Source organism: Trichosurus vulpecula, chromosome 6, assembly GCF_011100635.1.
Source record: "Trichosurus vulpecula isolate mTriVul1 chromosome 6, mTriVul1.pri, whole genome shotgun sequence".
Classification (NCBI taxonomy): Eukaryota; Metazoa; Chordata; class Mammalia; order Diprotodontia; family Phalangeridae; genus Trichosurus; species Trichosurus vulpecula.
In genome coordinates this window covers 103,261,040-103,287,504 of record NC_050578.1, presented here as the reverse complement: position 1 = coordinate 103,287,504, position 26,465 = coordinate 103,261,040, and the positions used below count along the sequence as shown (strand labels likewise).

The 26,465-nt window shown below is 38.2% G+C and overlaps 1 protein-coding gene across 1 annotated transcript in view; it reads right to left on the bottom strand.

Moving 5' to 3' along the window:
- Positions 1–26,465, bottom strand: part of LRBA (LPS responsive beige-like anchor protein) — an 820,489-nt gene that overhangs the window by 512,505 nt on the left and 281,519 nt on the right. The window contains exons 31-32 of the mRNA XM_036763368.1: positions 22,727–22,805; positions 16,279–16,412 (exon numbers count right to left, since the gene is read on the bottom strand). Coding sequence (XP_036619263.1) covers positions 16,279–16,412; positions 22,727–22,805 — 213 coding nt within the window. The remainder of the gene's footprint in view (positions 1–16,278; positions 16,413–22,726; positions 22,806–26,465) is intronic.

Genomic DNA, 26,465 nt, shown 5'->3' with positions numbered 1-26,465 from the left:
CCAGGAATACTGACACTAAGTCTATATCTCAAAGAGATCAGAGAATGAGAGAAAGGAACCATATATACAAAAATACTTATAGCAGCTCTTTTTCAGTTGTAAAGAACTGGAAACTCAAGAGATGCACCTACACTGGGGAAAGGCTGAACAAACTATATACTACAGTATACGAATGTGATGAAATATTAGTATGCTGCAAAAAATTATGAAAGAGATGGTTTCAGAAAAACTTGGGAAGGCCTCTATGAACTGATTCACATTAAAGTGAAGAGAATCAAAAGAATAATTAAGAACACTATCATAAAGATAATTAACTCTGAAAGATTTAATAACTTAATCAACAGAATGACTACAACAATTCCAAAAGACTCATGATGAAACATATTGTCAACCTACAGATAGATATCTGTAGATCTCTATTAAAGTACAGATTGAAGTATATTTTATTCTCTTTCTTTTTCTTATTTTTTGAAGAAGAGGGCCAGATGGCTAATGCAGGAATTTATTTTGCATGACTATACAGATTGTAATGGGTTTTGTTATTATGGCTATCTTCAGTAGGCATGAGGGGATGGATGAAAAGAATTTGGAACAGAAAATAAAATAAAATTGAATTTAAAAGATAAAAGCCAAACATAGGATTTTGTATTTAATCTTGTCATAAAAAAGGAGCCAGTGGAGTTTACTAAGTTAGGAGGCAGACATGATCAAATCGACATACACTTTAGGGAGATTATTTTGGCACCTGATTGGAAGATGACTAGAGACAGAACTGAGGCCAGGAGACCAAATCAAAGGCAACAACAGTCTAAAGGTAAGGATATAAGAGCACATACCAGGGAGACAGCAGTATCAGAGGAGAAAGATGGGTGTGTAAGACATGCTGAAGAAAGTAGAATTGAAAGGACCTGACAACTGATTACACACCAAGGGTGAGAGAGACTGAGGAGCTGAAGATGACAATTAGATTACAAGCCTAAGTGACTTGGGAGATGGTGGTAATTTCAAAAGGAAAAAGGAATTTGAAGAAGGAATTTAGGAGAAAGAGAAAAAGTTCAGTTTGGGGAATGTGGAGTTTAAGACATGTATGAGTCATCCAGTTTGATACGTCTAATAGCTAGCTGGAGATGTGAGAATTGAGACCAGCAGAGAGGTTGGGACTAGATAAATAGACTTAAGGGCCATCTGCACAGAGCTGATAATTGAATCCATGGGAGCTGATAAAATCATCAAGAGAAACTCTACATAGAGAGAAGAAAGCCCAACAGAACTCTGGGTAACACCAACAGTAAGTGGATGAAGGAAGGGGGAGCTCCAGTAAAGGAAGGAAACAGAAAAAGAAGGAGATAATTAAGAGAAGAACCAAGAGAGAGAAGGGTCAACCTAGAAAGAAGAGAATATCAAGAAGAGGATGATCAACAGTAGCAAAGTAGGAGATTAAAAGAAGAATGAAGACTGAAAAATTAAATCACCATCTCCTATCTTACTCTGAGTCTACTTAAAAACAGAAATCTTTACCCCAGTAGACAAGTGGTCATAGTATATGAATAGGCAGTTTTCAAAGGAAAAAATGAAAGCTAGGCATAATCATGTGGGGAAAAAAATTTTCCAAAGGGACTTCTAGCTCAACTAATTTGCACATACCTATTTCAAAAATATCTGAAAGAAGCAAGAGATTAAAAAATGATAAAATATCAAATGAGAAATTACAACAAATTACTTCCTCCAACACAGAAATGCAAAAAAATTCAGCCAGAAGTTTAGAGGCAATAGGAAAGGGGAAAGCCACCAAAGCCAATTCTAGAGCAGGCAACGTGCACCCCACCCCACCCCAACCCCCACCAAAAAAAAACAAAACAAAACCCAAAAAAAGGATCTCACCATACCAAGAAAAAGGTCAAGGAGATCAGTAGTGTTCTAGGTTCTTCTGTGGCAATAACAAGAACAAAAGCCTTCCCCCTACCCATAAGCCACATACAACCCACCACAGAGAAAGCCCAAGGATGATAAAAATCCCAAGGGCTATCATAAACCCAGAGTGGGGACCTTGAAACCACAAGAAGAAGCAGGGCAAGGCAGATTTGGACAACACAGGCAAGCAGGGGCTTCAAGAACAATAGTACCATATACTGAGAAACCAGAAAGATCACAGAATACTCAGAGTTCTAAACCTCAAGGATCCAAGTACATCTAACCCAAGGAAATGAAAGTCAGCATAGGAACCCAGAATGAGATGAACACAGGACTGACAAGACCACGTTAAAACACATCAAAAAGAAGAGCCTAGTCTTGGTACAAAACCTCAATTCAGGGGGAAAAAAAACTGGAGAGGTGAGTAAACCAAACAAGACACTACTCGGAACCACACCTCCCTCTGCCCCCTCAAAATGATGTGAACCTAGACATCCTCTGTAATTTTAATTAAGTTGGTGTCTTTGATTGAGTCTTACTAGGTGCTAAACCCCAGGCCCAAACCCCTATCTACTGGGTGCTAAGCCTATGTGGGAGTGAAGCCCTCAGGGTCCTAAGGGGAGTTGCTAAGAGAGAACCAATAGCAGGAGCCTAAGTTCTGCTCACTCAGATGACATATGATGACAGCTAAAGAGTGTATAAAAAGAGAGAGCAGGGGCAGCTAGATGGCGCAGTGAGTAGAGCACCAGCCCTGGAGTCAGGAGGACGTGAGTTCAAATCTGGCCTCAGACACTTGGCACATGTACTAGCTGTGTGACTTTGGGCAAGTCACTTAACCCCAATTGCCCTGCCAAAAAAACCCCAAACAAACAAACAAAAAGAGAGAGCAGAGCTATTTGGAGGAGACACTCTCTCTCCTGGAGGCGTGGGACTCTGGGCAGCCGTTCCAAGGGCCTCCTGGCTGAACTCAGATGTTGGTAACTGTGAATGGTATTTGGTCTGTTTATAAATGCATGTTTGTAGTTTGTTTGCATTTGCTCTGAAGTGCAGGGTTCTGGCCTTTTCCTCTGAACTAAGTGAATGATATTTGTATGCTGGATTAAAGCAAGATTGTAAACCCCTTAAGGTTCCTTTCCTTAGTAAAGCAGATCAAAAGAACCTGTGTTGGCAGCTTTCTGTGTGCTGGTTGTTGCCAGGTCTTACAACCCTGCAGCAGCGACTAGCAGATTTTTGCAACAAATGACATAGTTGTGGCAGGATCTGCAAATTAAAAGGAAAGTATGGCATTTGGGGGTACTGGGGTGGGTGAATGTTTCCCAGTTTTTGGATTGCTCTTTCTACTTGGGGTGGCTATGGATCTATGGAGCCCCAGGAGCAAGAAAAGCCTGAAGGAAAACATGCCAGTGGAAGTGGGAGATAATCTGGGAGATAATCCCTCCTTCCCTCTCCTCACGGTACTAGCACTCCAGAAGAGACAAGTCAGAGCAAAGGCTGTGGGAGAAAAAGCCCATGCATAAGGGAGGGCTGAATGGCCTGAGCAAGGGCTTGGACTGATAAGCCTGGCTCTGGAGGACTGTGCTGAAAGGGTGAATGTTTTGAAATTATATTTTATGAGGAGTTTGGAAACAGGAGCAGTGAACTGCCTTCCCACAGACTTCAGAGAGAAAGCAGAGAATGTCCTTCATACAGATTTGGCAGGATCAGCTGGTGAGGAGAGAGAAAAAGCTGACAGTAGCTGCTGACATATTAACCCAGACAGAGAAGAGGACTGTTTACATGGGAACTTTGGAAAACTGAAAGCACTGAGCTACGCTGGAGCTAACTTTGGTGAGGTGAGAGAAAAGGTGGAAAATTACCTACATCGAAATCACCATTCCAGCAGAAGCCAGGAGAGGCCAGATGGAGTTAGATGACCAAGAACCCGGGAGCTTGGAGTTCAGCCCTGGGGAAAGACAGAAACTTCCCAGCAAGGAGCTCAGTGTGCCTCTATGCTGCCTCCGCCCAGGCCTGTTTGGGACCCAGGAAGGAGGGGTAAATTTGTTTATGGTGGAGAGGGGGTAGTGCCTTGGACGCCCAGGGACACCCCCCCCCCCCGCTCTTGGCTTTATTTCTCAGCCACCCCTCAGGACTTGGAAGCAGCAACTGGAACGGCATGGGGAGAACAGACTCACAACAGAACTTTATTTGGACTTCTTCTCTGAGTTGAGACTTTGGGTGCAAAGAGGAAGCCTGCAGCAACACTGTGGGGAGAAGGAGACATCCCCAAGAGAACTTTGTTTGGACATTTTTGTTTGTTTGTTTACTTTGGGACTTTACTAACTAAAGCATGCCCACGCCTGAGGATATTGGGAGGAAGCCCAGAAGGGCAGTGTGTGTAAAAGGACACATGCTCAAGAAGTACTTTACTTGAACACTCTGATTGATTGAAGAGATTAACTCGCTTTAACCAAGGGGTGGACAGTATATTGTAAACAAGTATTTTGGGAACAATTGGTTGAAGAGATTAACTGGCTGGGACCTAGTGATATGATCAAAAAAAGAGCCTAGATATCATCTTTCAAGAAATTATCAAGGACAATTATTCTGAGATTCTAGAGCCAGAGGGTAAAATAGAAATTGAAAGAATCCACAGATTGCCTCCTCAAAAAGATCCCAAAAAGAAAACTCCTAGGAATATTGTCGCCAACTTCCAGAGCTCCCAGATCAAGGAGAAAATACTGCAAGCAGCCAGAAAGAAACAATTTGAGTATTGTGGAAACACAAGCAGATCTAACAGCTTCTACATTAAGGGACCAAAGGGCTTGGAATACGATATCCCAGAGGTCAATGGAGTTAGGATTAAAACCAAGAATCACCTACCCAGCAAAACTGAGTATCATGCTCCAAGGCAAAATATGGACTTTCAACAAAATAGAGGACTTTGAAGCTTTCTCACTGAAAAGACCAGAGTTAAACAAAAAATCTGACTTTCAAACACAAGAGTCAAGAGAAGCATGAAAAGGTAAACAAGAAAGAGAAATTCCAAGGAACTTACTAAAGTTGTACTGTTTTGTTTACATTCCTACTTGGAAAGATGATGTGTATGATTCATGAGATCTCAGTATTAGGGTAGCTGAAGGGAATATGGATATATACATATATACATATACATACATACATACATACATATATATATATGTGTGTGTGTGTGTGTGTGTGTGTGTATAAAAATATATATGTGTGTGTATGGGTATGTGTGTGTATATATATATATGTGTGTGTGTGTGTGTATGCATGTATATATGTATGTGAATTATATGTATGTGTGTGTGTGTGTGTGTGTGTATATGTATATATACACACACAAAGAGGGCACAGGGTGAGTTGAATATGAAGGAATGATATCCAAAAAAAAAAATCAAATTAAGGGATGAGAGAGGAATATATTGACAGAGGGAGAAAGGGAGAGATAGAATGGGGTAAATTATCTCTCATAAAAGTGGCAAGAAAAAGCAGTTCTGTAGGAAGGGAAGAGGGGGTAAGGGGGGATGAGTGAATCTTGCTCTCATCGGATTTGACCTGAGGAGGAAATAACATACACACCCAATTGGGTATCTTACCCCACAGGAAAGGAGGAGGAAGAAGATAAAAAAGGGGGGATGACAGAAGGGAGGGCAGATAGGGGAAAGAGGTAATCAAAAGCAAACCCTTTTGAAAAGGGACAGGGTCAAGGGATAAAATTGAATAAAAGGGGATAGGTTAGGAAGGAGCAAAATATAGTTAGTCTTTCACAACATGAGTATTGTGGAAGGGTTTTACATAATGATACACATGTGGCCTATGTTGAATTGCTTGCCTTCTTAGGGAGGGTGGGTGAGGAGGGAAGAAGGGAGAGAATTTGGAACTCAAAGTTTTAAAAACAGATGTTCAAAAACAAACAAAAAAAAGGTTTTGCATGCAACTAGGAAATACGATACACAGGCAATGGGGTGTAGAAATTTATCTTGCCTTACAAGAAAGGAAGGGAAAAAGGGATATGAGGGGAGTGGGGTGACAGAAGGGAGGGCTGACTGGGGAACGGGGCAACCAGAATATACACCATCTTGGAGTGGGCAAGAGGGTAGAAATGGGGAGAAAATTTGTAATTCAAACTCTTGTGAAAATCAATGCTGAAAACTAAATATATTAAATAAATTTTAAAAAATTAAATTAAATTAAAAAAAAAGAGATCGAGGGGCTTGGAATATGATATTCTGGAGGTCAAAAGAGTTAGCATTAAAAGCAAGAATCATCCATCCAGCAAAACGAAGTATAATCCTTCAGGGGAAAAAATTGACATTCAATGAAATAGAGGACTTTCAAACATTTTTGATGAAAAGGCTAGAGCTGAATAAAAAATTTGACTTTCAAATAAAATATTCAAGAGAAGCATGAAAATGTAAACAAGAAAGAGATATAATAAGGGACTTCTAAAATTTGAAGTGTTTACATTCCTACATGGAAAGATGATATTTGTAATTTCTGAGTATTAGGCTAGTTGGAAGGAATATAGACAGAGGGCACAGGGTGAGTTGAATATAAAGGGATGATATCTAAAAAATAAAATTAAGGGATGAGAGAAGAACGTACTGGGAGAAGTAGAAAGGGAGAGGTAGAATGGGGTAAATTATCTCACATAAAAGAAGCAAGAAAAAGATTTTACAGTAGAGGAGATGAGGGGGAAGGTGAGAGGGAATTAATGAACCTTACTCCCTTCAATTTGGCTTAAGGAGAGAATAACACACACACTCAGTTGGGTATGGTAATCTATCTTACCCTACAGGAAAGTAGGGGGGAAGGGGATGAGAGAGAGTGATAATAGAAGGGAAACCAAATGGGGGAAGGGGTAATCAGAAGCAAACACTTTTGAGGAGAGACAAGGTCAAAGGAGAGAACAGAATAAATGGGAGGCAGGATAGGATGGAGGGAAATACAGTTAGTCTTTCACAACATGACTATTACAGAAATGTATTGCAAGACTCCACATGTATAACCTATTTTGAATTGCTTGCCTTCTCAATGAGGGTGGGTAGAGAGGGAGGAATTGAGAGAATGTGGAACTCAAAAGTTTTTAAAATGAATGTTAAAAATTATTTTTACATGTAACTGAGAAATAAAATATACAGGCAATGGGGTATGGAAATCTATATTGCCCTACGGGAAAATAAAAGGTAAAGGGATAAGAGAAGGGGGTGAGGGGTGATAGAAGGGAGGGCAAACTGGAGGAAGGGGTAATCAGAATGCACACTGCACTGTCTTGGGGTGGAGGGAAGGAAGAGATGGGGAGAAAATTTGGAACTCAAAATCTGGTGGAAGTGAATGTTAAAAGCTAAAAATAAATTAATTAGTAAAAAGAAAAGAACAACTCTGTAACAACTGCAAAGAGTGACCTAAAGGAAAACAATGACTCCATGAGATGGCCAAAAATAAACAAATGACTTGATCAAAAATGGATTGGGTTCCCTGAAGACCATAATTTAATGTGGGCACATTTCAAGAAATCATAAATAAAAGTTGCCAACATTTATTAGAACCAAAGGACAAAGGGAAAACAGAATCCATATAAAAACTTCCTGAAAGTCATCTAAAAAGGAAAAGTCCCAAGAAGGAAATAGCCAAAATTCAGAGCTCCTACATCAAGAAAGAAATACCATGAGTGCCCAGAAAAAAGTTCAAGTGCCAAAGCAGAAGAGTCAGTATCATGTAGGCTCAGCCAGCTTCTATTAACATCTCATGGAGAACTAGAATATTGTATCAGAAAAAAACAAAAAAATAAAAATTTACAACCAGGAATAACTTACCATGCAAAGTTGAATATAATTCTACATAGGGAAAAAAAAAATCTGTATTTAGTGAAATTGTGGACTTTCAAGCATTTCTGATGAAAACGCCAGAGCTGAGTAGGAATTTTTAAAAACAAAACATAAAGTTGAGAGAAACCTAGAAAGGTAAATTCATTTTACAACCAAAAGAGGCTATATGATGATATAATGCTAATATCCTAATAAATGGAAAAGAAGCTAACATTTCCTTAAAATCTTTATTTCTTCTAAAGATACTGAGGAAATTAGATAAGAAAAACAAAGGTTCTGGGGATGAATTAATTCTGTTCTGTGAATTTGAAGAGAAAAGAAAAGAAGGGAGGGTAAAGAATAAAGCTAAATCAATAAGCATATATTAAGCACTTCCTATGTGCCACAGTAATTCAGGGGTATATAGAAGGAGGAAGGAAGCAGAACTCACTATTTTGTTTAATAGAGGTGTATAAGAAGAGTACAGAAATATGGAAGAAGAGGAGACAGATGAGGCATAATATGTGCCTCTCTTATCCAAAAACAAGGGAAGGTGGAACACACGAATACAAATTCACAAATAAGCTGGAGTATAAATACATCAAACTAAATAGGGAAATATGCGGGGTGAGGTGTGTATGGGAACAGGAGGCAGGAACAGAGAGAATAATGCCAGACAGAGGACTAGCCAAACAAATGTCCATGATGGGGGAAAAGGACATTGAGAAGGATGCCTATTAGTTGGAGAAGGGCTGGGGAAAAAAAAATTGAGGTTTACAAATGTAATGGAATATTAATATAATATAAGAAATAACAAGACAATTTTAGAGAATCTCAAGTAGTCTGAACTGCTTCAGAGCAAATAATTTCTACATCCGACTACAAAGAATTAGGAACAGTAATCAATGTAGTGTATCCAGAGGGCCTGTGATGAAGTCATGTTGCCCACCTTACAGAGAGGGCATGGCTGAGGAGTAAAAAAGAGCCATATATTTTCAGATTTGGCCACTGTCAATTCATCTTGCATGACTACACTCCTGTTATAAGTGGGGATTTTCTTCTACTAGTTTTTAACAAGGGAGAACCAGCAATTTGTAATAATGATGCTCCAAAAAAGAAGGCAATTGAAATATTTTTTTTCAAATGCTCAGATAACAGAAGGAAGTTCAAAAGAAAAGGCAAACATGCAGGAGTTTTCAAAGTACTACATGTAATTTATTATATAGGGGTTTTTAAGCAAAAGGCATGAAATGGAGATTCAAAGGATAATGCAATCCTCCTTTTGTATTTGTAGTATTAATGTGATCACAGCTCTTCCCCACACACTCAGTAGGCCTCAGGTGGGGCTGGGTGGGAAAGCTTATGTCTTTGTTTCTAAGCAGGCCTAAAATCTCTACTTACCAGACACTAAGCCGATTTGGGTGTGAAGCCCTCAGGGCCCTAAGAGGAGTTGCTAAGACTAGAGCCAATGGTATGTGCACTGAGTTCTAGTCAATCATGAATTCAGCCAGAGACCTGAGTTCTAGCCAATCAGCCGCCCAGTTAGGACTGCATATAGCCCAGAGTGTGAGAGAACCAGAATTCAAGAGGGACAGAACTGAAGGGAAGCAGACCTCAAGAAGACACTGAGGTAGCAAACATCAAGAGAGTGCTGAGAAGCAGATATTGAGAGAACCAGTGGTGGCAGAGCTGCAGAGAGAGCGCTGAGCAGAGAGTTAGGATTAGTGAATGATTGTTTATGGGAAGGCTCTAGCAGGAGGGAAGGTTACAGGATGACTTGGCTCCTAGCTATAATACTGTGCTATAATTTCCTTGTTGCTACATTGAGGTGGGCTTATGGGATTTGGAATATAAGTACTGCTATATCGAATTGGAGTAGCTGGTCTTGGGATTGGATTCTCTGGTGTCTCAATAAATGTTATATTTCCTCTGCCTTCTACCTAGAAAGTTTTTCATACTTTGTGATTCTAACCATTCAGGCATGTTCATGGTCATCCTCGAGGTCATGAATCTTGCCTTACTGATACAGTATTCTGCTAAGAGTATGAAAATGCTTTTGCGGATGTTTAAGCTCAAAATTTTAAACAAGTAATTTTTTAAAAAGAAGGAAAAATGTCCAGATTATTATTAAGAGAAATTTAAATTAAAACAGTTTTAAAGTTTCACCTGACAGCCAACAGATTTGACAAAAATGACAAAACAGAAATATAGCAATAGTTAGAAGGGCTCTGGGACGACAAGCATACTAATGAATTATTGGTGGATCTTATGACCTGATTCAAGAAAACAATTTGGAATTATCCTAAAAAAGTTATTCAATTGCACATACCCTTTCACTCAACAGTTTTGCTACTAGGGATATACCCCAAGTAGTCAAAGAGGGAAAGGTCCTATACTTGGGGCATAATTTTTTGTAGTAGGAAAAAATGGCAACAACATAGGTGCCTAAAACTAGGGAATGGTTAAACAAACTGAGAAATATGAATGCAGTGCAAGATTTTTGCTCTATAATAATTGATTAATATGAGGAATTCAGAAACTTAAGATGACCTCTTACGATGACAACATTCACATAAAGAAAAAACAACACCAAAAGCCTACAGGACTCATACCAATGCAGTAAGCAGTCATGTCAAAAGAGTGATACTGAAAAAGGCCTTCCACCTCCCAGGACCGTAGACTGTATACATATGCTGAATGAGGCATGCATTTTCAGACAATGATGATGCTTTCATTTCTTCTTCTTGACTACTTGTTTGTTACAAAGGAGCAGAAAGGGAGGATTCTACAAAGGTGAGGAAAGGGGAGCAGGAGGTAAGAATGAAATTACAAAAAGAAAAGAGAATAAATAAAACTTAGAGTTTTAAAAAGAAAGTTTTATTGTGTTTTGTTCTGTTTAAAAAGCTCCACTGGTTCCCAGTTGCCTTTACAATAAAGTGGAAACTCCTTTATTTGGTATGTTAAGTATATGAGAACCTTTATCCAGTTTCCTAAGGGAGGCTTGCCATAATTGCAATTCTGGCACATTATATTTCAATTCAATTCACCTCTTAGTTGCTCTCTATCCATGACATTTCGTCTTCTATCTCCACCGTTTTCCCATGCTGTGCCCCGTACCTTAAATATATCTCTACCTTTCGGGACTTTTGGACACAAGGTCTTTCCAGATCTGTTCAGCTTGCAAGAACCTCTTGACATTACATTAATTTTTATATTCATTTGTACTGAATTATATGTTCATATGTTGCTTCCCCACGATAAAACATAAGTTCCTTCAGGAAGCTTTTTATTCACAATGCAAATCCCTACAGCCTATCACAGGGCACGTAGAAACCAGGATGAGACCCGAGATAGCATCGGTATAAGGTCAACTCCCTCAACTAATGCAGGCTGACACCTTCTATGTAGAGGAGTCTTAGAAAGATGCTTAGAGCACTAAGAGTTTAAGGGACTTGTTCAAGGACACACAGATGGAATGTGTCAAGAGACTAGGTCTCCCTAGCTTCAATGTCCTGGATATGAACCTAGGTGTTCCTGGGATGCCAACTCTCTACCCATTATGGCAAATAACCTGTTGCTAGACGGAGGAGGTATGTGATAAATATTTGTTGCCTGACTGGATGATTCAGGAACAAGCATTTTTAATAAATTTATCAATTCTGCTATAATAAATTACAAGTGTCCCATGTTACCCATAAAATGCTTGAGAATTAATCTTTGGTTGAGGAGATAGGTATACATTCTCCATTGAACAATGAGTAAAAAGCTTCTCTGTAGATTCTCTGTAAGATTCAGAAGCAAGGAAAATAAACTTTCCGTAACAATTTTTCCATCATCATTGCTATCCCTGATGGATAAAAGACATGGTAACTTCAATTAATCACTAAACAAAGCTAGGAGTTTCCCAAAAGGTACAAGAATTCAGTTCTCCCTACTATTATGCTTTATTCAAACTATCAAAAAGTAAGGCCTTCTACCATTCAGTCACTATCCCAATGTGGCTCACAGGAACAATATTAACAAATCTGTTTCACTGAACACAAAGCACTTGTGTCCTGCTCTTTAAAAAATTCCTTGTACTTAAGTATAAGAAAAGACCAACAGTTTGAAAAGGAGGAAAAAGAGGTTTTAGTCACGTTGAAAGTTTAAATTATTGCTCTATTTACCAAAAACAGCATTATATAAATTATTCTTACATGTACCAACTCCTTCCCACTCCATACCCCAAATAATATCTCAAACTGATTTCTCATCAGAAAAGGCTAACAAACTAGATGTAAGGAGGCAGCTAGATAGCTCACTGGAGAGAAAGCCGGGCCTGGAGTCAGGAAGACCTGAGCTCAAATCTGGCCCCTGACACTACCTGTGTGACCCTGGGCAAGCCCCTTAACCTCTGTTTCCCTTAATCCAGTAGAGTAAGAAATGGCAAACCACTCCACTATCTTTGCCAAGAAAACATATGGACAGTATGGTTCACAAGGTCACAAAGAACAGAATATAACTGAATGAATAAGCAACAACACAAGATAGATAGCACCAATGCTACTAAGAAGTTGTATTTAAACATGCAGTTGCCATTATGCCCACATCAATGAGCCAAAATGCCAAAAAAAAAATGGATAAAAGAATAAATGCTGCATAATGGTGTTGAAAATAATTTAGTAGGGGTATTAGAAATCTGAAAATATGATTTTGTTTTGATTTGTTTTACAAACATGGCAACGTATCAGTTATAGCTGTGGACTACATTAAAATGGAGGCAGGGAGAGATGGTCTGAGAACACTATGTTAGGGTCAAGGGTAATAACTAAAGCTGAAGATTAAGTTGCCCCACAGAGTTGAATAACAATACCTTACTTTGGTATAACAACTCTAGAGGATGGCCCTAATGTGCACAAATCACATCTCTATTTGAAACCTCAGTCTTCAGTTGACGTAAAAGAAAAATGGCAATAAAAGCAGTAAAATGAAGTTCATAAGCAACGTTTTTATGGATTTCTAACTGAACCCCAAACATCATCCCAGAGAGTCCCCTATAAAAACCCCTGAGATCACACTGTACTTTTCTACTTAGGGTTCAATATCCTGATTATAGTAAATAGGGCTGTTATTGCCCCAAATCTGGAAGAAGAAAAAACAAAAGGCAAGAAGCAATTATAGAACCAAGACTGCAGAAATGAAATTTCAAAAGATTCTTCTAGTACTAGCTGGGACCAGGTAAGTATAATCAAAATGTGATCCTTTAAAAATAATTTCCCACTTTTTCTAATGTCTAATCTTATTTTAATGTTTTTTTGAAGGGATAAATAGAAATTCCACAAAAAAGAAGACAAAAGTTTTTCAGTCTAGCCATAGATGATGCAACAGAGAGGTCCACCGGAGGTTTTTATCCCAAGGAAGATATTCCTGCCTGTGGCAGCTATTTTCTCAAAGGAAACTAGGGTACAGGTTATACCCCAGGTCTATCTCCTATGCTCTCTTCTCTTCTTTCTCTATATTCTCTCGTTTGATTAGCATGTAACCTTTAATGTGTTTTATTATTATTTTTGTGTGGCTATCTCCAATATCCATGTATCCGTTTTCAGTCTCCCCCTTAAACTTCAGCCATTCCTGATATCCATTTCCAACTGGATTTCACATAAATATCATAAATTCAATATGTCAAAACAGAATTCATTATTAATCCCTTCAAACCTGCCTCTGTTCTGAATTTCTCTATTCCTGTCTCTTCTAAAGTAGGAGACTCAGAATGTCACTCTCCTACTGAACAAATCCCAGGGGTTTGTTTGCCTCTAAGATCATATCTAAACTCCTTTGTTTGTCTTTAAAAATCTTTCACAACCTCATTTTAATCTACCTTTTCCAGACTTGTTATGCATTACTTCCCATCCCACACTACAATCCAACCAAACTTGCCTTGCTGCTGTGCCTCACACAGAATACTCCAAATTCCATTTCCATACTTTTGCCATAGATATCTCCCATGCCAAGAATGCGCCCTTTCATAACCCCCATCCACCCCTTAAAAGTTCTACCTTCAAAGACACCATACAACCACAAAAATTGTTTTATTATTATGCCAATAGGGAGAGAAACATTTTATATAAGAAGTGTACACCTGGATGGAAAAATCTGGCAATTAAGACCGAGGTTTTAAGATTCAATGCATTATACTATCCTTCAGTGAGCCCAAGAGTCAATGCCAAAGGAATAAATTCTTTAAACTAGGCAAGGGAAATACTTACTGAAAAGCTCGTCATCTAAGATGCTAAATTCTAAGCTACATTTCTCAGGACAAATTCTTTATATCGGATTATATGGAAACTGGATCACTCAACACCAATACCATTAAATATATGGAGGAAAACTCAATAAATCATATTATTGTACATATTAGTACATCACCTCAATAGCTACATCTGAATATGTAGTACTAAGTTTCAACAAGATAAAGTCAACATTGTTCTTTTCCTGAAAAGTTTTGAATATGTTTAAAGTCATATTAGTGACAGGTCAACCCCCATATTTTGTGTAATATAACATAAAATTCCTATTCTACCTCCAGATAAATATTTATACATAGAGGTATATGAGATTTAAATGACAGTAAAAATGAAAACATCTCCAAAAGTTTGTTTCTACAACAAAAAATGTAAAATATTACCCTATATTGAACCTGCATTTCAATTATATTCTTTGTACTTCAAAAAAGATTATTTAGCAAGATTCAAGACATTTTTAAGAGATTATTTTTCTCTCCTATATTCAGAATAGGCATATCTCTGAACACAACATGAAGAAGGGACTGTATAGTTAACAAAGTACTTATGGTTTTACTTTCCCAACATTTCCCAATTTCATGGTTAACTGTAAAAGGAAAAAAAAATTCATAAAATATTTTATTTGGGAGAGAAGTTTCTGTAGTCCAATTTTCCTTTCTAAGTAAAACTACATTCTAAACCATTGATAACAGACAATCACTCAACCTGTACTTGGATGTTCAGGGGAGCTCATGATTTTTTTAAAGCAGTTTATTTCATTAGTGAACCACATTAATATTAGAAGGGTCTTCTAATACTGAGCCAACATCTACCACTGTGTAACTTCCATCTAATTGTCCTTATTCTCTCCTGACAGACTAATTCTAGTTCCTCTTCTACTAGATGAAAGGGAAATTTTTAATGAAACCTAGGAATATTCATATGAGCTGATATAGACTGAAGTAAACAAAACAAAAAAAAAAACAATAACAACACTGAAAAAACAAACTCTGAAGGACTTAAGGACTCTGATCAACACCATGACCACTCATGATTCTAGAAGATTAATTATGAAGCATTCTACTTATCTCCTCACAAAGAGCGGACTGGCTCAGAATGAGACATTTTGGGGACATGGATCCAGTGATACTGGCTTTCTTGCTTTCCTTCAATGAGACAGTCTATATCTCAACTTCCAGCATTTTCACTAACTGTCCCTCCTACCCAGAATGACTGCTCTTTCTCAATTCTGCTTCCCTTTGAATCCCAACTAAAATACCATTCTCTAAATGAAGTCTTTTCTGAATGCCTTAATTACAGTAGTCATTTCTAATTTATCTTGGGTTTAGCTAACATTTGTACATAATTGTTTTGGTGTTGGGTTTTTTTTTTCCATCAAACCATGAGCTCCTTCAGAGCAGGAACTATCTCTTGCTTTCTGTGCATCCCCAGAGCTTAGTACAGTGCCTGATACATAGTACATGCTTAATAAAAGTTTATAAAATGATTTCGAATTTTATAGCCTCTCTTTTCAAATCAGCCTTACAAGTTTATATTTTAAAGAATTTTAAACAATTACCCCTTACTATGATGTATAAGTCAATATTTCAAGGAATTGAATTTGTTTAAGTGTGAACACTACCAAGTCCTACTCTGACGCACTATCATGATATAGAGGGAAGAGAATCTAGGTTCTTTAAGGCAAACATACATATTTGCTAAAGGGGGTCTGTTTCCCCGCTCCCAACAAGAGCAGATGGGAGGGAGAGAATACGAATTTATGTTTACTAAAAAAAAAAAAAAAAAAATTAACTACAGTTAGAATAAAAAATAAATTGAACTTGATTTCTCCAAGGTATACATTCACATCCCCAGTTTCCACAAATACTTGTGAAACATCCTATGGACAAACATAGGGGTACAATAAGAATTATCTCCCTTGATTTAGATGTCATATTTCCATTAAGGCTGTAAGGTGATACATTAGCATTTAAAATTAATTGTGCTCATAATCGGCTTATGACCAATTAAATCTACAGATCTTATTCAGAGAAACGGGAATAGAGTTATCTCTTTCATCTGGCAAGTATATATAAAGATGATTTCTAATCATGCCAAAAAGATGGCCATACAAGAAGAGATTTAACAATTGTTCTGTGTAATTGATTCAACAGTTTTATTAAGTTTATTTTACTCAAGGATTAAAATGCCTTAGTTGACTAAATAACATGTATACTGATCCATGTTGTTAGTAAAATATTTGACATTTTAAATATATATTTTGAAAGACAACTTACTTGTTCCTTCTATAAGCAACTCTTGTCCATGGCTACCCAAAAGTGTACGAGAAAGAAAAGGAGCAAAATCCACAAAAATTTCTCGAAGAAGAGGAGCAGCCTTTTCCAGAGCATGTTCAAGTCTCTCTGTAATACTAATTAAAAGTATAATGTTATCAAAGTGACTCTAAAGTAGTCAAAAGAAAGCAAAAATTGATACTGTGAATCACAATTCAAATCCACCAAGACTCCCTTTCTGGTCCATTCCTACCACCTTGAGTTTTACTATTTTACAAAGCCCTTCATACCTTTTCAATCTTCTCACCCCTTACTCCCCAACATACTTTGTGATCCAGTGATACTGGCTTCCTTGCTTTCCTTCAGCAAGACAGTCCATCTCCCATTTCCAAGCATTTTCACTGACTGAAGATACTCCTCATACCTGGAATACTGCACTTTCTCAACCCTTTGAATCCCAACTAAAATACCATTCTCTAAACGAAGTCTTTTATGACCCCCTTAATTACAGTAGTCATTTCTAATTTATCTTGTATTTAGCTACTATTTGTACATAGTTGTTTTCTTGCTGATTTTTTTTAATTTTTCATCAAACTGTAAGCTTCTTCACAGCAGGAACTATCTTTTGCTTTCTGTGGATCCCCAGAGCTTAGTACAGTGCCTGGTACATAGTACATGCTTAATGAAAGTTTATAAAATGATTTCGAATTTTATAGCCTCTCTTTTCAAATCAGCCTTACAAGCTTATATTTTAAAGAATTTTAAACACTTACCTCTTGATATGATATATAAGTCAATATTTCAAGGAATTGCATTTGTTTGAGAGTGAACACTACCAAGTCCTACTCCAATGCACTAACATGATATAAAGGGAAGGGAACCTAGGTTCTTTAAAGCAAAGCTATTTAAACATAGGCCCTGGCAAGTACCATCAGACCGAAAAGATCATGATCATAGCCAAATAATACATGTATATTTGCTGAGCAAAAATCTTTGTAATTCTGGAGATGTTCATCACATGAATATGGGTCGCCAGATAATGAAAGTTTTAAGCCACATGATTTTATAAATATACACACACATATATTTATGCACACATGTAAATATATGTATGTACACGTACAGACATACATATATACACATATACATATGTGTGTATACATAGTGTGGGAGCATATATATATATATATAGATTTTTGTATATACGTATATACAACCATGTAATATGTGTATACGCATGTAAGTATGTATGCAAATATTTCACTATATGCCTTGCTGTTGTCTCTCGTGCTCAAAGAGGACCAATGACATCATGATGTTGGGGTCAAGGTATGATATGTCCAACTATGGCTAATCAGAGCAATACAAGCTCAAAAGGCTCTACCAACAGGTCAGACACAAATAGTCCATGTAAATATTTAGAATGGAGATGTCTCTAAACTTGTACATCTCACATTTCTTTTGAACTACTGCAATTATGCTTTGCTCATATAGCACAGCACCTTCTTTCATGTGGGTATGCCACACTGGGTGGTCCTGTGCCAGTGTCTCCCACGTCTCATAATCAATATGAAAGTTCTTCAGGGAGACCTTGAGAGTATCTTTGTAGCACTTCTTCTGACTTCTGTGTAAGCACCTGACTTGTGTTAGTTCTCTATAAAATATCCGTTTAGGCAAGCATAAATTTGGCATTTGGACAGTGTGGTCAGCTCATCAAAGCTGCACTCTCTACAGCAGAATCAGAATGCTTGGCAGTTCAGCTCCAGAATGGACTGGTACCTTATCTTTCCAGGTGATCTTCAGAATCTTCTTAAGACAATTCAAATGGAAGTGATTCTGTTTCCTGGCATGGCATTGGTATAATTTCTAGGTTTCATAAGCACACAACAATGAGGTCACCACAATGGCTCTGTAGACCTTCAGTGTAGAAGACAGCCTAATACCTCACTTCTCTCCCACACATTCCTTCACAGGCTACCAAACAGTGAGATAGCTTTGGTAATGCACGCATCAACTTCATCATCTATGTGTGCATCCCTGGAAAGCATATTGCCAAGATAAGTGAACTTATCCATACCATTCAAAATTTCTCCATTTGTTGTAACCAATAATTCCACATATGGATAGTGTGGTGCTGGCTAGTGCAGAACCTCTATTTCTTTGTGTTGTCAGGCCAAACTTAGCACAGATGGCTGAAAATCAATCTATACTCTGTTACATCTCAGCCTCAGAGGCTGCACTGAGTGCAAAATCATCTGCAAACAAAAATGTGTGCACCAACTCTCCTGCTATTTTAGTGTTGGCTTGTAGCCTTTTCAAATTAAAAATTTACCATCAGTGTGGTATCTAACCTTGATGCAATTTTCATCCTCACTGAAGGTGCCTGATAACATCACTGAAAAGATCAAGCTAAAAAGCATAGGAGCAAGCACTGTACTGCTCACTGGGAAAGCACAAGAGCATCATTCATTATATGTAACTCAGACAAGGATGCCACCATTGAATTGGTATACAATCCTGATTACCTTCTCTTGGCAACCAAATTTTGCCATGATCTTCCACAAGCCCTCATTATTGACAGTATCAAAGGTCTTGGTCATATCAAAGAACTTTATGTGCAGACCTCCATTCTACTCCTGGCATTTCTCCTGGAATTGTTGGGCAAGAAACATCATATTGACCTTTCCTCAGTCCTTTCTTAAGCCACACTGACTCTCAGGTAGATGACCATCTTCCAAGTGAAGGACCAATCTATTAAGGAGGACTCTGACAAAAATATTGCCAGTGATGATTAAGAGATAACCCCACCAAAAACTGGAACATTAATACATTGTGGGTGGAGTTATAAACAGATCCAGCCATTCTGGAGAGCTATTTGGAACTATGCCCAAAGGGCTATAAAAATATGCATATCCTTTGACCCAGCAATAGCACTCCTAGGGCTATATCCCAAAGAGATCTTACAAGTGTATGTACAAAAATATTTATAGCAGCTCTTTTTGTGGTAGCAAAGAATTGGAAACCAAGGGGAAGCCCATCAATTAGGAACTGGCTGGACAAGTTGTGGTTATGAATATAATGGAATGCTATTGTGCTATAAGAAATGGGGAAGATACTGACTTCATAATAACCTGGAAAGGCGTACATGATATGAGTGAGAGGAGCACAACCAGGAGAGCATTGTGATTCTGTGATGACACAGTGATTCTGTGATGACTAACTTTGACAGACTGGGTTCTCCTCATCAATACAAGGGTCAAAGACAACTCCAAAAGACTCATGATGGAAAAAGCTGTCTACATCCAGAGAAAGAACTGTGGAGTCTGAATGCAGATTGAGGCAAACTATTTGCTCTCTTTTTTTCTCTCTTCTTTATTGGTTTCATTTCTTCTTTCTCATGACTCATTCCATTGGTCATAATTCTTCTTCACAGCTTGACTATCATGTAAATAAGTTTAATGGAAAGGTTTATACAGAATCTATATCAGACTACATGCTGTCTTGGGGGGGGGAGGGGAGAGAAGGGAAGAAAATTTGAAACTCAAGAACATGTAGAACTGAGTGTTGTAAACTAAAAACAAAAAATCTAATTAAAAAAAAAAAGAGAACCCACCAACACCAATTGTCACAAGAGAACCTATTTCCCTTTCCTTTATATAGATAGACAATGGAGAAGCATCCTTGAACTCCTGAGGGGAAAATCTCCTCTTGCCATGTAACCTGGAAAATATTAATCAGCTTTTGTATGAGCAGTGGACCCCCATGTCTTGTAAATCTCAGGTGGAATAGATTTAGCACTAGGTGCTTTGCCCTATGGGAAGATAATAATGGCATTCAAAATCCATTCTTCAGCTGAAAGTACAGCTAGAGAGGGACGGATTTCAAACCGACATGTACGGTAAATGGTGCCAGCACTGGTTGTTGATTGTCTGAAGCATTCAGCCCATCTCTCCAGAAACATGTCCTTATGATCAAGCAATGTGGCTCCATCAGCAATGAGTAGCTGAGATGCACCATAGGTCTTTGGCCCATAAACAGCTTTCAGGGCACCAAAAAAGTACTTTGGATTGTTACTATCAGCATAAAACTGATTTTCATCTGCCTTCTCAATGAGTCAAGAATCCTGTATCTCTCTAAGTTTCACTTGAATTTAATTTTGATGGAATTAAACCCTGACTTCTTACAGATGGACAAAGTATCCCACTGGTAAACCCTGTACTCATTTTTCATTTAATAACTTCTAAATTTCCTCTTCATTTTCATCAAACCAATACTGATGTTTGTAAGAGTTCTGGCCCAGATGAATAAATGGAGTGCTGTACACCAAACCTCTGAATGCTGCCCACTTCTTTGCTGTTCCACTGTTACAGTGTGTTGGCTCAGATTTCCCTCCAAGTCAGTGACAAATTGTTCATACACAACAAAACTATTTAATCTGTTGACATTAAGTCTGCTGGGAGTCGTCTTGCCAAGGGGCCAATACTTTTGTTGAATGGGAAAGTTTAGCTTAAAGAGGATAAGTCTATAATTGCTCCAATGCTGGGCACCACACATTATCTTTGTCACTCTCACATCCTGTCTGTCCTTCTTACAATGACATTGTCTATTAAATGTCAGCGTTTGCCACAAGGGTGCATCCGCAAAGTTTTACTGCATTTAGGTAAATAGAAGACAATGCTGATGATGAAGGTCATGAGATGCACAACTCTTCAGTAATACGTGACACCATTGCTTTTGCTGTTTTCAACTCCATTCCTCCCAAGAACTCCCTGCCATATCTGGTACTCTGTGGCTATTCTAGCATTAAAGTCACCCAGAATTACAAGTTTGTTCTCTTTCAGCACACTCATGAGTCTCCAGGGCCTCTGTGACCTTATCAGGGTTCATCACACAATGATGACAGTGGTGTGGGGCTTTTCTGCAAGTGGCAGCCCATTGTCACGAACCTATTGTTCATTCCTTTTGGGAGAAATAGAGGTTTGTTCACTAGATTAGGTATGATTGCCATTTATCATGGCTCCTCATCATATTTTTTAGTGCTTCAACCACTAGGTGGGATCCCTTACTGCGGTAAGCAGGCCAGGGTTAGGTTAGGTGAAGCAAACAGTTTTTAGGGCACCTTTTCTAGCTCCTTCCTCAATCCCAGAGGTGGGCAGTGTGGTCCTTCAAAAAGGCTGCCCAGACACTCAGGATACTGTTAAATCCCACTGCTGCTCCAGTACACAGTGAGAAGACAATGCTATGGCCTGGGTCACCTGTGTGCAGGTTTGTGATTATAGCTCCCAACATATCCACACCTGCTGTTTTATCACTTACCCATAGGTAAAAAATGGCCAAATGATATGGGTGATGTCTTTTAACTGACACATAAATTGGATTTAAGTGAGGTAGAGTTGTACAAAGTTGTAATCCTCATTCTCTCTTCCAGAGTCATCAGAGTGCAGTGGCAATTTTGGCATCTTTGATGTTTAACCAAGCACCTGCTCCATCGTTCCTGTTTCCACCCGATTTCATGACCCACTGGAACATCAACCCATTCTGCCAGGGGAAGACTTCACATGCCTGAGGCAGATACCCCCCTAATTAACCAAAACTTTTGAGGCCCATCAGTTACCCTCAACCTGATGAAAATAAAACAAGTCATTTGTATTTGAAGAGATTCATAGGTATTAATGTAGAAATTTCATAACTCTCCCACTCACAACCATATCTAGAAGTTCTGGCAAACTGGGAAACAATGGTGGGATTCAGCCAGTTCACACTGGGTCGCTAGAACCTAATTTTAGGTTAGGTTTGGTGAACCGGTTGTTAGCAGGGTAGGTGCCTCAGCTCTGTTCCCCGGAGAATCTGTTGTTAGTTCATTTGAATCCCATCACTGCTGGGAAAGGAACCTCTCTAGTTAGGAAGAGCTAGAATTCTGACAGTAAATTGCTACGTTAGGAAAAGGCAGAGACATCAGAATCAAGGTGTGGCATAGAAGTTTCAGGAGTGGTCTGTAGTAGCATACACACATGCAAATGTACACACGCATGAATACTTAGTATGTGTGTATTGAAACAGACATAAAAACAAGTCATTTGTATTTGAGGAGATTCACAGATGTTAAAGTAGATATGTTGTAACTTGTGAACTATGGTTACATGTGACTCTCTACTGCTGCAGAAGTGGCCACCCCTGAGCCCTCCATGCTTCACTATGACTCTGATGTCTCTGTCTTCTCCTTACCAGAGTCATTGTGGCAACACATGAAACCCTACTCTCAGAGTTCTGTGCTCTTCTCACCAATAAATTAACTACCACCATAATACCAGAGCTTTAGACCACTGCAGTCATCAAGAACAAACCATTAAAAGGAATTCTGCATGTGTTTAAAAAAAAAAAGATAATACAGCTAGGTATCAGAGGTACAACTAAAAAAAAAGTTGGAAATCAATAAACTAGGATTCAATACCTCATATTTGAAACAGAGTCTTCTGGAACTGAAGAAACTACTGGGACAGCAGGTAATTTTGCATTAGATGATCCTCTACCTATAAAACAATTATACAATGATCATTAGATTTTTTTTTTGAGAAACAATTAACTATTTCAAAGATTCCCTTCATGCCAATTTATACAGACACAGCAAGGCATTTCAAGTGTTTAATCATGTGGATAGTAGCAAGCCCCAACCACTCTTCTGAATCATCCAAGAAACTAATCCACTGACTTTATTTTCTTTTCAATTATAAATCCTAAGTTCTATTATCCCACCAACCCCTCCATCTTCCTTGATAGACAGGATGAAATTATGGATAATGAGCTAGACCTGGAATCAGGAGGGAAGGGAATAAAGGAGGAGAGAGGAAAGGGGCCAGAGGAAAAGGGAGGAGAGAGACAGAGACAGATAGATTTCTCTTTCAGGGGGACAGCTGATGGGGTAATTCATGCTAATCATCAAGACTAAAACATTCAGTTGGGTGGACACTTCATGGAGCTTGTTCATCAGTACATGTACCTCAAACAAATACTGAAAATAGACGATCAGGTAGACCCATAGTAAAAGGAGAATATGGCAGGCACATTTCCACATTTTCGGCATTATAAAAATATCAGGTGTCCTATCAGGTTCAAGAAATGAGGGATAACCTATGTCACATGATATTTCTATCTATCAATCCAATAAAGTACTTACAAGAAAGAGATACACTAAGAAAGCATAAAAATAAAAATTTTATTAAAATGAGAATATAAAAGTGCTTATTAGCTTCAGTCATGCTCACCTCTGCCACCATTCTCTACCTCAAAAAAATTTTCACTATTCCCAAATTATCCTTATTACTGCATTCACAAAATGCACAACATTCAAAATTCCTACTACAGATCCCTATCTCTCAGTATATACTACATCTCTCTCTCCAAACCTGATATTCTCTTTTGGCCAATCATTCACTCTCTTACATAATACACAATTTTTCCTTCTTTGACTGACTTCTCCACCATCTCTATATCAATTCCATGGTTCCTATCTTCAAATCATTACATGAAGCTGGCACTGAATTCATTTTCTTTAGTCACTTCAGAAATAAAAAGAAACATTTATCAGTGTCTGTTAGGTACAAGGCACTAGAATTACCAAAACAAAACAAAAAACAAAATGAAACAATTCCTGCCCTGAAGAAAATTATATGAGGGGAGAAGGGGAGTATCAATAGCATCAATAAAATATATATTTTTTCAAAAGGTATAGCTAAAATAGGGGCTGGGGAAATGCGCTCAAAAGGGAAAAAAGATAAATTAGAAAGAAGTCATGGAAAATATTATGACTTGCTTTACAAAAGACAGTATTACCTTTAACTGAGGCTATTTAATACTTTATACACTTACTTGGAATTTGAACTGAGAAAGATAAGTGCAAAGTAAAACCTTGAAGGAAAAGAATACAGTTAAATATCTATAAATGGCCTTTCATTTAGGTAAAGAAAATAATTTGTGACAATATGGAACCAACCAAAGGATCACAGATTTAAAGCTAGATCTATAGAGGAAAATAAACCACTAGAGATCATCTAAGTACAATTCCTACTGTCCTCCACAATCTCTACCCCCACCTTTCACGCATGAGGAAAATAAGGACCAGAGAAATGACGGGACCCAGTCAAGGCCACCCCTAGACTTCATCTCTCCTCATTCTCTGGATTTCCTTTCCAAGGCCTCCATGAGAGGTGCCTTCATATTCCATACCTGTTTTCAGCATCCTTCCACTGACATGTTGTCTTTCCCTGTAGAAAGTAAGCTCCTTGGGAACAGGGACTATTGTTCCTTCCGCTTCTATTTGTATTAACAGGGTTTAGCGTGATGCTTGGCATATAGTAAGAGGCTTATAAATCCTTGACTAACACAAGAAGAAAGCAAGCTAAAATTCAAATCTAGCTCCTTTTTATTCAAATTCAACTACTACCTCTTAAAACATAAGATAGGGTTCAAGTGGAATGAATATAAAGGCATGGAAACAGGAATACAACGGAGGGGGAAAAAATAGCAAAAATCTACTCAAAGGGGTAAGAAATTATATTTCAATACAGCTATCAAAATAATAAATAACTATGCTCACAGACCAAAGGTTAAGAGGCTATGGATTAAAAGAAAGCTACCAATCTATAGAAAGAAAGGAGATATATAAATATATTTTTCATGTGATGGTAGAAACGGGGATGGGGAATGGCCATGAAATGAAAATAATCATACCAGGAATAAACAACTGTACTAAAAAGAAACAACAGGTTCCACTTATGAAACTGAAAGGAGTCGAGGTAGAACTGTGCTAGAAGAAAGGACTTTGTTCAAAGTCCAAAGGGAGGGGAAGGGAGGGGGTAGGAGGGTGAAACCGAGGTAAATGACAAGGATACATGAGAACCCTAGAGATGAAAACCTTAGTCCTAGAATAAAAAATACAGAAAACAGAAAATGAGGATAGGAGATGGGCTGTCCCTACAACAGCTTTGGGATATGATCTTGAGCAAGTCATTTATAAAATGGGAATATCATAAATCCAATGAGGTCCTTTCCAGTTCTAAAATCTCTGAATCTATTCAAAGTGCAAGAGACAGAAGAAAAAAATGGGAAACAAATGGAAGAAAATTTCTCTGTCTCTTCAAATTACAATGTATTAGCCTTATCTGCAAATATGATATATCACTTACAATATAATATGAGCTCCCAGAGAACAAAGAATTATGCATTTTTGTCTTTACATCCTAGTACTGTCCTAGAATTACCTTTGTATCTAGTATTGTCCTTTGCACAATAATAAATGACTATTGAACTGAAGTTCACAAGAAGTCTATAAGGAATAAATAATTCACAAAAATGTGACCAAAGCCAAATGTAAACTGTGACATGAAATACAATTTGCATAAGAACGCAAGAAAATAGTTATGCATCCTACATATTTTTCCATAAATAGTCAATAAGCATATATTAAGTGCCTACTATAAAAGGATTCTAAGAAAGGCAAAAGACAGACCTTACTGACAGTCTAATGGGGGAGAAAACATAAAACTACCATATACTAAACAAGGCATATGCAGAATAAATTAAAGATAATCAATAGACTGAAGACACTAGGATTAAGGGGGTTTCTGAAAAGCTTCATGTAAATGATCAGATCTTAGCTAAAAACTGAAGGAAGTTGAGAGGGCAGAGCAAAGATGGCAGAGTAAAAGCAAGGACTTGCTTTAGCTCTCCCCCAAAACCCCTCCAAATACATGCAAAAAATGACTAAACAAATTCTAGAGCAGCAGAACCCACAAAATGACAGAATGAAACAAATTTCCAGCCCAAAACAACCTGGAAGGTCAACAGGATCACACAGGGCTGAGAGCAGAGGACAGTCCAGTGTGGGCCATGCCAGCACAGACAAGGCTGGAGCAGGCCTCAGGGGACTGAATGACTGGGAGCTGTGGTGGTTTCCACACTTTCCAAGCCACAAACACCAAAGACAACATAGAAGGTCAATGGGAAAACTCTGTTGGACCAGGCTGAGAGAAAAACACAATCTGGTCCTACCCCTGGGGCAATGCAGGTGGCGTTGACAACAGCAGCAGTGGCAGCAGGAGTATCTCTTTCTAGAGTTCCAGGCCCACAAACAGTGGGGAGATCAAGCACCTGATCAGAGGGGGATTGCAGGGATCTCTTTGCAGGCACTGAGG